Raw genomic sequence first — 11,304 nt, 5'->3', positions numbered from 1 at the left:
ACAAAAGTTTCATTCAATTTTTTTTTTACTATGTTCTTAAACTTATTTACATATATCTGTGAACGAACAAGGAATACATTAAATAAATTCGGCTTCTTAACGACGATAATGGTGTCCAAGGTGTGGTCCTGCTGGGTATGGAACTGGATATGCTGGAGGACCCGGATAGGTAGCAGGGAGATGAGGCAATGGAGGCGCAGGTACTGGGGCATAATGCAATGGTGCAGGAGCTGGAGCAGGAGCTGGTGCTATAGCCTTGGCAAAAAGCGGTTCTTTGCGAACAACTGCGTTAAATCCATTATGTGGATCAGCCGTATAATCAACAGTGCGCTTTGTACCGTCCGGGTCAACCAAGGAGTAACTTCCTTTAACAACATCACCATGACGTGTTTCATGTTGGCTTTTGGAATCTCCAGTGTATCCATCTTGAACATCATATGCAAAGGAATATTTAGGATTCACATCATAAGGTTCTGGAGCTGGAGCTACACAAAAGGAAAAAAAAGAAAATGTACTTCAATAGTTATGGCATTTTTAAAACGTTAAAATTGAAAAGGAAATTTTGTAAAGTTTATGTCTAGTGGTCAACCAAATTAGTATTTTTTTACCAGAAATATTAGATTTGCCTCCGTTTTTGAAATATTAGCGTTATTATAAAATGCAAGAAAAAAAGTTATTTTTACTGTTTTTGAGGTTATTCAACGTTATTTAAAACGGTGTCTATAAAGAAGGTTTTCTTTTTTTTTTCAAAAACTGTTTAGATATTATCAGATATCTATTTATTGTGCGAGATAGCGCATCTTTAGTCAATTAACCCAATACTATCTAAACTTAATCTAAAGTTTAAGCTTTTAAGCAAAGACTTACTTCTAGACATCACTAAAATACGACACATTTTATAACGATTTATTATTTTAAGTATAAATCATACCTGGACTTATATAATGTGCAGGAGCTGGTCCTGGAGCATAGTGTGCCAGTGGGGCCGGGCCTGGTATTCCAGCGTGGCCATATCCATAAGGTAAGACACCACAGTTTACTACGCTTACTAAACTTAAAATTAAAAGAAAAAGCTGTAAGCAAAAAAAGAAACAAAATTTTAAATTTTATATTTACAACTTGTGATGCTAAACTATAAAATTTAAAAATAAAATTTTTAAAAGTCCGCTGAAAACAAAATGAATCTTATAGTGACGATGACAATATTTCCTTATAATTGCTTAAATAAATTAACATATTGCAGGTGGCCATGGCACATAGGAAAAGGTGAAAGTAGAACCGGCATCGTGAGTTCAAGCCCAAGTCGGATCAGAAGGTTTTCTAAATCGCCAGCTTAACTGAAGCCACTTTTGCGATAACTTGAGACAATTTTCAACTATGTCTCACCTATGTGCTACGTAGTTATGTGTTATATGTTCTTCTGTTTTTCTTCCTCTTCTTGGTCTTTCTGTGTTGCATTAATGAGTCGGATGCAATTAAAATGAGCTCAAGCTCTTATCTCAATTTTTAGTTCATTTTCTTGAGATCTAACTCATTTTCTTGAGATAGATTTTTCTTTGTAACAAAAAATTGTTGTATTTTACTATAAAAGTAACAGAAATGCTACATTCATGGACAGTATTTTCGTATAAATTTATATTAAAATTGACAAAAAATATCTGGAAATTTTTCTGAGTGTAACGTAATTTACCATGGAATTTTTTTCTTTTTTTTACCAACATTCCGAAACCAATATCTTTTGATCCAAGCTTCGAAATTGGTTTTGAATTATAATCAACAGCCCTATGCATTTAGGTAAAAATATACACATTTATATTATTTGGATTTTCGAAAAATATCCACATAAAAGTACATCTTTAAAAATTTCTTCCAAATCCGTCGAGTGAGATATCAAAAGAAAGGTCTATTCATGACTAAAAACCAAAAGATTTCTGGAGGAACATTTTTTTTTTTCTTTTTCGAAAGGCGATATCTTTTGACCAAAGTCTCAAAACAGGTTTTGAGTTAAAGATATGTACTCATAACACTGGTTTACAGCCAAAATGGACACTCAATCCCACTATTTTTTCTTACGCACTTTGACCTCTGGGACTCGCAAATCACTTTAAATAAAATTACTAAGGATACGTTTTCAAGATATGATTTTTCAAAGTTTTTTGTCGTTGTTTTTTCCAGCCTACTTAGTATTCGGGCTATATATTGAGTAATAAACGACTAATCTGAACAGAAAAGCTGGCGACTGAAAGCTGAGTAAATAAGTAACAAACGCTAGAACAACTTTTCTGGGTCACTCCAGATGTTTAAGTGCAATGTATTAAAACATTTTTAAAAAATCGAGTTTTTAAAGAAAATTTCTGCAAAAAAAACTTTTATTTATTATTTATTTTTATTTTATTACTGAAAGAAAAAATCAAAATCTTTCAAATCCTCATAGTTTTAAATTTTTTGTGTATAGTACTCTTTCTGGTAAAAAGATAATTTTCTTCAAGTTCTATGGATAAATTATAAAGATATGACCATTGTAACGATCAGTATTTTCGACTTTTTCTGTTACTTTTTGAGTTTTTGTCTATAACTTAAAAATCAAGCCGAATTTGAAAATTTGTTGTAATTTCTTGTAGATTATTGAATTTCCTATCGAAGTGTATCCTTTAAAAAAAATTAAAATTGAACTATTGTAAAAAAAAACTTAAGAAACACTGTTCATAAATGCGAGTAGTCTATTTTTATCATTTGAGCATTTATACATAAGATATTGAACATGTAAATGAGAAAAGGAGATACTTTAGTTTTCAACATAATGGTCACAAAAATTGAATACGGCTAAAATTGGAATGAAGATGGACTTTCAAAATCTACTGTTTTTGGTCTTTTCTGGTCAGATTAGTCGTTTATTACTCAAGATATAGCCCGAATACTAAGTAGCAGCGTTGCCACAAAGTGCCCGATCGGGCCATTTGGCCCCCTATTTTATAATTTGGCCCTTTGCCCGGGCCAATCAGAAATGGCCCACGAATCCAAATTTTAGTAGATTTATCTTCATATCGTGCTTAGTAATAATTAGAAGGCCTTACAAAATTAAATATAAATCATCACTATGCATCGAAACTACAATATGTTTCCACTACAAATAAATAGGTATGTATTTGTACACTCAATTCATTAATTTATCTCCTTTAGTAATTTGATTTTTCTCAAGTCACGCATAGGAGTATTTCGATCACAAACCTGGACAAAATTATTTTTTAAAGTAAAACAATTTATTTTTGCTAAAAATTATTATTTATGCAATGAAATGATTTTTTTTGTCAGCAAAACTTTAAGAACGCTTGTGATAAGAAAAACTGAAAAAATAGTATGAAATTTCATACACCCAATATGTGAAAAATTAAAATATCTAAAGTATTAGAGCTTCTAGAAAGGAACCATTGTGATTTTTAGGCTTAGTGAATCCAAATGCATTAAGTTCAATTAAAAACTTTCTTAAAAATGTTGACAACCAGTAAATAAAAACGTAGGGCGTATGAGTGATTTTTACTAAAAGTGAAAATTTCATTTGCAAATTATTTTGTTAATCGCAAAAATTCGCACCCGAATTTTGATATTAAATTAAAAAAATAGTCAATGTTATCATAAATCTATGTTTCGAAGCAGAATAGTAGGGTAAACTATAACAAAGCACTTAGACTTAAAAAAAAGCAATAAAAATATCTATATGTGGCAGACTTTTTTCTACTGTCATTTAACTGAACAAAAAACATGCCATTAATGCATTAAACAAACAAAAAAAAATGAACAGAATTTTAAATAAATTGTAGATATTTTGGCCCACACTTTTGTAAAATGGCCCTCAAAAAATTCCGAAATGGCCCTCTCTGCTTTTTTCTTCGCGGCAACACTGCTAAGTAGGCTGGAAAAAACAACAACAAAAATCATTTCTCGAAAACCTATCCATAAATATTATTTTAGATAAGATTTTCGAGTTTTCTGGGCTCAAATCTATAAGAAAAGTATAAAGGCACTTGGTGTCCAAAAATTTTTTATTTTTTTTTTTGTAAACTAGTGTAATCAACAGGCCAATGACTTTTGAAAAAAATCACATATTTTCAAAAATTTAATCCAAATCCATCAAGTCAGACATCAAACGAAAGGTTCGATTAAGCTTTGTTCATAAATAAACCCAAAAGTTGCTTTGAGAAATATCAAATAAAATTACCAAATTTTCTTTGAGAGGCATACTTGTACAAGTGACAGAGGCGTACGTTGAGTTGCAGGGGCCCCGGGGCAAGACTAAATTTTTGCGGCCCCTTCGATATTTGAGGCTCCTTTGACGTAGAAAGTAAGAAAAAAAATACGTATACGCCATATACGCCTTTTTCTGAACCGTTTTCCTAAATAAAATAATAATGGTTTTTTGATAAAAACTTTAAAATAAAGAGGTTATCGGAAAATATTTCATGCTGACTAGTGACTATATACCTAACATTTAGTTGTTTTAAACACTAAATTTAATGACACTTTTTTATCCATAAGGGTCATAGTTATGAGATATAGCAACATGAATAATTTTAAAAAGTTATGGCCTTGATGGTTTTAAAGTATTATGAATCAAGCCAACAATTGAAGATACAAAGGCATTGAAAGCATAACAAAAAAATTTTAATCGAAATGACCATTCTAGTATATGAGAACTTAAACCGTTCCATTCCAAATCTTATTCGACGAAGTGGGTTAAAAAGGAGTACAAAATTATAAATTAGTTAAGAAATTTCCTTAATTTCGATATATTATTATTAATTCATAGTTTTAATATTCAATTCAATTAATCACTAAAAAAAGGAGTCCCAGTTTTCTAAAGGATACTTGTTCACAAATTTAAAAGCGCAGTGTTTAAAACAATTGACTTGTCGGTTATAATTCACTCCTTTCCTGTTTCAATGTTTTTATTGTTTTCCACTTTTATTTAAACAAAGATAACTGTAACATTAACAATAAAATATGTTCAACTGCTTAGATGAACTAATGTAGCTTATATTGTAATTATCTGAACCAGCTTCATTTAAATTTGAATTATATTCAAATCACTCCACTTAAAACGAAAATAATTTTCATTATTTTTTTGTTCGTTTTCATTGAATTACTTTCAACTTAAAACTAAGTGACCAGGCATTTTGAAGATTTAAAATCCTTTTTTATGTTTTCACATATTTCACAATTATTTAGAATTTTTTCTTGCACATAAAAAAAAAATTAAATTATGTTGTCTTGATTTTTTTTTTATTCGCACCTGAACTTGCATCTTCACAGTAAATGATATATTCCAAATAAACGGCAGAATTACCAACTACCGATAGAAAGTATCGCAGACTGTAATTTAATTGAAAAAATTTTGGTCTTTTTATACCCACATCAGTTAAATGCATTATTACGACAACAAAACAAGAAGTCTGGCTCAAGTTTGTGAATGAAAATATGTATCCTATAGCCAGTGTATAAAAATAGCTCTCAATTGTTGCAAAAGATTCAAAGAACCAAAGAGTCTTACTTTAAGTAAGTTAGTAGTATTATAGACTCCCACGATTTTACATAATGTTAAAGGTTAAAAAGACCGAAGTTTTTCGCCACTAAATATAGTTAACTGGAAGAGTGAATAACCTAACTTGCATTTATATCTACAGGGAATAAGCTGCAGTTTAAGACCTTTAGGGCTTTTGAGAATGGTTTGATCTCGATGGGCAAAAACTCTAAGAAAAACTTTGGTGAGAGTGGTTAATTTGGATAGGCTCAACAAAAAAAAGAAGAAACATTTGTTGTTAAACTTCGTTGTCAAATGTCAACTTTAAAGGTTACTGCAGCAAAGGTCAGTTAATATATTTTTTTATACAATACTGGTTTTTGTTCCTTTTTAAGAGCTGTGTGTAGATAGTTTTATCAATTCAATTGTTTCTCAGAAAATGAAATGGTTCCTACATTTCAAAAATATACGTGCCTATTATTACACCTCTTTTTCATAATCTGCTTTTATAATCAAAATAAAGAAATTAACTTAAATAAAGAAATTAACCTTGAATCAGTTCCTTTTATTATTTTAATAGGAAAAATCAGACTGTTTTTTTAATACTAGTTCCTACATGTTTTTAAATGTGGAATATTTCTAAGATAAATTATTTAATAATCTCATACAAATTTATTCCACATCGGTTTATTTATGATTTAAATAATACTACATTCAAAGTCAAAGCGTCATTTGACCTTGCAAAAGGACTATCCGAATAGACCTAGCCAATGGACTATCCTTTTTATCTTTTCTTTTCTTTTCACAATATTTTCTATCGTTTGGATGCAATTTTATTTCAATATAAAATGGAACCTTCAGAATTGTACAAGTACAAGTATGGAACATCTGATCTGAAAAAAAAGCTCTCACTTGCTTTTTAAACAATATTTTTTTGGTACCAGACCAGTTGAAAGAAGCATTTAGTGTTTCTAATTAATAAACAAGGTTGTTCTTCTGAGTACCAACCCTGCCATTATTTCACAAAAAAAGTTTATTTTTTAAAGTTATACTTCTTTTGCGGCGTTTGAGTATGAAAAATTACAACAAGTAGCACCATCTAGTGCTCATATTATGTAAATCAGTTTTGGTTATAGCATGAACCTACTTAGTGAATTTTAACTGTAGTGTAAAACATTAGGTCCAGAGATGGCAAAAATTGGATTTTTTTTGATTTCCTACATTTGTTACGTCTACTACATAAATGAGGTAGTTAACGTAGTTTAACGTAGTTAACGTAATTAAATGTAGCAGACGTAGCGCTAGACGTCAAAATGTAGTTTGAAATGCCAATTTTACCACCAAATTGTCAAAGTCTTATTCAAATCGAAATACATAGCTGTGATAGTGTAAATTTGAATAGAATATTTGAAACCAGATGGACTTGGGGTGGTTTCTTTGAAAAGGTTTTACTTTACGAAACCAAATTCTCACGAAAACACAGCTATTTATTTTTTAATATTTTTTAAATATAACGTTTTTTATGTAGTTATTGCACGTAGCAAATGTAGGTAGTACATGAAACAAATCAAGCGAGTAGTTTATTCGATTAACTACGCGTAGTTAACCGAGTAGATTACCTGACGTAATCTACTCTGCCATCTCTGATTAGGTCTGTTTGGGTTCTTTTTGTACAAAAATATGAAACCTGTCAAATTTTGAGGAGTGGGGATGAAATCCTCTCAGAGAAAGAAAAATTGTCAAAAAGTACCCAAACGCTTTTTGTTCAAACTTTTCTGCTTCCAAAAAAATAAACAAACAAAAAAAATAAAAACATTTTTTTTCAAAAAATTTTTTATTATTTTATCTTCAAATGTTAATATATTTTAAGAATTTAACCACTAAAACTTAATAAATTAAAATAAAAACACAAAAGAATCCACACCGCTATGTTTTTAGTTTGTTTTTTTTTTTCATCAAAAAATGTAAACATAGACCAGGGTCGATAATTTTTGAAACCAAAAAAAATCATAGTAGAATGAAACCCATTGGAAAAGGAGGTGAATATGATGAAAATTAAAGGAAAAATAAATTACGGGCGAGCCGAGTTCGGGAAGTGGGTGGGTTGAGTTTTTAATGGTAAAAAATGGTATATCTCGATTTCCGGCAAAACTACAAATCCTATAGAAAAAAAATGTATGGCAAAGTTGTAGGTAATAAAAAGATCTACAACTTTTGTTCCAACAATTTTTTCACATAAAATCAAAATTTATGTGAAAAATTCAAAAAACCGAGTTTTTGGTTTTTTATTTTTATCTTTTTCAAAAACAAAAATTTTGGCCTATTTATTCAAATTTATTCTTTAATTACTCAAAAAACGTAAGATTTCATGTAACATTGATTAATCTTACGTTTTTTGAGTAATTAAAGAATAAATTTGAATAAATATGCCAAAATTGTAAACAATGATAAAAATTTTTTTTCGAATTCAAGCTTTTTTCATTTTTTGAATTTTACTAGAACATGTTCTATAGTATACTAATGTAAAATTTTTTTACACCATCAGAAAATAGACATTTTAACGAACGTCATGCTCACCGAGTTTTTGAAAAAAGCTGATATTTTGACACGTGAATTTTCGATTGAAAATAAGAGTGTTTTTTTGGTATTAAGTCAAAATAAGGTGAACAAATTAATATTTTAAATCAAATAAATTACAGTATATTTGGGACATAATAAGGTAAGTTTTCACCAAATTTCGTAGAAAAATTTTTGTTTTTGAAAAAGATAAAAATAAAAAACCAAAAACTCGGTTTTTTGAATTTTTCACATAAATTTTGAGGTTATGTTAAAAAATTGTTGGAACAAAAGTTGTAGATCTTTTTATTACCTACAACTTTGCTTTACAACTTTTTTCTATAGGATTTGTAGTTTTGCCGGAAATCGAGATATACCATTTTTTGCCATTAAAAACTCAACCCACCCACTTCCCGAACTCGGCTCGCCCGTAATTTATTTTTCCTTTCATTCTTATCATATTCCCCTCCTTTTCCAATGGGTTTCATCCTACTATGATTTTTTTGTACTTTTTAATGTTTTTGAAGGCATCGGCACTGGTCTAACAACACCAATTGAAAAAAAAAATAAATAAATAAAAAATATCAAAACACGTCAAACACTTTTTTTATAATTTTTACTTCAAATATTATATTATATTTTGATCACAAAGCCACTAAAACGCAATAAATTAAACTTAAAACACAAGAAAAAACCACACCGCCATGTTTATAGTTGGTTTTGTTTATATTGTCCGACAAGACCGAATATGTAAAACAGAGAAAGCACTACATTTTGACAGATTTCAGATTTTTGTCCGATGAAATTTTTTGGGCAGAAAATCAAAAGAAGGGGAAATTATTTTCTCTCTCGCGGCCATCTTTTTTGTGAAAAAATGCTCAATTTCAGAGTACCCAAACAGGAATTGGGTTAAAAAAGTTGAAAAAAGTAAAAAATATTTGTGTTTTAGGCAGTACCCAAACAGACCTATTATGTCATTACTTAAATTTTTTTAAAAGGGCAAAGTCAAAGAAATTGATGAAAAAAGAGAAAACCACTTTTTTCAGCATTGCGTATGTTTTCCTTTAGCTGCAAAAATGCTTTATTCTTTAAAAAATTCTCTTCATAAATGAATGAGTTGTTAAAGAGCTTGTATCTACTCGTAAAGATTCAGATACTCAGCACTAAGATTTTCCACAAATCAGTATATATAGGTTTATGCAGCTTTTCGCTTGAGAGTCTCCTACGTGAGTTATTTGTGGAATTCATCGCCGAAAAGTTAACAGGCCTCTTTAATCTTTAATTTTTCCTACTAAAAAAGGACCTGAAACTCTAGGCGTTATGGCAAAAAACCCAATTTCGAATTCAAGATATCAAGGCTTTCCCAAGCTCCTTTTTGTTTTGGCCATTGTCTTAGTTGTTTTTCTGAGCTCAAATCAAATCTTTTACCTGTGATAACGGAACAGCCCAAAATTGATAAGAGATGATTAATTTTTAGAATATTTAACTCTAGTTTGTAATACTCTAATATTCTTGAACGCCCAATTTGTTTTGTATTCTTTGTGTGGTTTGGATAACCGATAAATCTCCAAAATAAAACTGCAAAATTTCTTTATCAACGAAGGTGTTATTTTAGAACTTCGAAAGGTTTTGAGCGTTGTAGAATATGCGAGCAGAACAAATCAGAGTGTCTTATTCCAAACATTGAACATCCCCAATCGCTTGTACATGATGTTGTACACAAACACTATCTTTTTTTAAGTTTTATCTAAATGATTTTGTAATTTCCCACATTTCATAGAAAAAATGTTAACCAAAGATAACCGAACAATTTCTAAAAGAACACAAGGAAATCATTGCAACTATACAAAAAAACATGTTTTTTTCGAATATCTCGGCATCTATTCAACGGCAAAAAAAAATTAAATTATTTTTTATTGTTCAAATGTAATATTGCTATTAACATTCTTTTATTCTATTGTTTTTCTGTTTGAAAAATATCAAACCGTCTAAGAATTACAATTTTTAGTAAATATATAAGCTATTTTCCTCAGTATTTGCAAAAATCGATCATTTAATGAGAGAAAATGACAAAAAAAAATTGAACGCACACCCTGGCGTATACGTACGCTTTCTTAAATTTATTTTTATTTGAATGTTTTTCATTATTGGAATGCATTTTAAGTAGTGTAGTAAATAAAAGCACCGAAAATGCATCTTAAATAGGCAAACCAAGCATGAGGCCAACTTTTGGGTAGGCAATCCAAAACTCTTGGACAAAGAATCGACTACCCTTTCATTTAAAACAAAAATAACATTAAATAAAAGATCAGGGTATATATTGTTCATGATATGTTCATGATTCTACTAAAATAAAGCTTGAACCACTTTTAAATTTAAATTAAAAAAAAAAAAATATTATGTGTATTATTGCTTTCTTAAATAATTCTTAACTTAGAACACAAATATTTACACACATATGTACATATTTACTTAACTATCTTTATAATCTCCATTTAATCTTCATAAATTAAATTAATTTTATCAGTATACATTGTTCGTTTGTTCGTCCTATGTTGGGATACTGCAAATGTTAAAGTGTTATCCAAAGAAACATTTTGACATTAGATTGAACCAAAAGCGTCATTTGTTTGGGGGGGGGGATACGAAGAGACTGGAGCGTTTGTTACCCCTTTAAACGAGCTGATTTTATATTATTTCTTATTCTGCAGTAAAGGAGTCAATAAAGATTTAAGAAAGTCTATTTTAATATTCACGAAATAAGGTTTTTTTCGGGAAATCGGAGGACTTGAAACTAGTACCGACAAAACTTTGTAAAAATAATCCAAAAACTGTGGAATTAGGTGAAAGTGTTGGAATAGCTTGTTGCAAAATAAAAAGATGGATTTTATAATTCAAGTTTTATTTCAGCATTATGAAAGGGTATTGAACATTGCATGCGTCATAATTGTACACATTACATAGTATAATTATAAAATTATTGTAATTATAATTATATCAAATCTAGGAAACTTTTTTACCTATGGGCGGGAACGGGCGCCCATGTTATTTTCTGATATTAAATATCTATTAAAAACGTAACTCAGCATCTTCTTTGCTAAAAATAATAAATAATAATAAAAAATAACAAACAAAAAAAATTAAAATAAGCAGGTAAACAGTGATAAAGATTTAGAAAAACGTTTGGCAAATATTGTATTTAAAAATGTATGCCCAAAGGGAAAAAAAATATT

General features: G+C 29.5%; 1 protein-coding gene across 1 annotated transcript; it reads right to left on the bottom strand.

The window, feature by feature from the left end:
* Window positions 1-5,379, bottom strand: LOC129916358 (larval cuticle protein A2B). The gene is made up of 3 exons (XM_055996234.1): window positions 5,288-5,379; window positions 932-1,073; window positions 1-485 (listed from the first exon to the last, which is right to left on the bottom strand). The coding sequence occupies exons 1-3, from the start codon at window positions 5,297-5,299 to the stop codon at window positions 97-99; spliced, it is 543 nt and encodes a 180-aa protein (XP_055852209.1). The 5' UTR covers window positions 5,300-5,379; the 3' UTR covers window positions 1-96.
* Window positions 5,380-11,304: the final 5,925 nt, after the last annotated feature.

The sequence above is a fragment of the Episyrphus balteatus genome, chromosome 3 (assembly GCF_945859705.1).
Source record: "Episyrphus balteatus chromosome 3, idEpiBalt1.1, whole genome shotgun sequence".
Lineage (NCBI taxonomy): Eukaryota > Metazoa > Arthropoda > Insecta > Diptera > Syrphidae > Episyrphus > Episyrphus balteatus.
The sequence above is the reverse complement of the archived record's forward strand: the minus strand, read 5'-3'. Positions and strand labels throughout refer to the sequence as shown.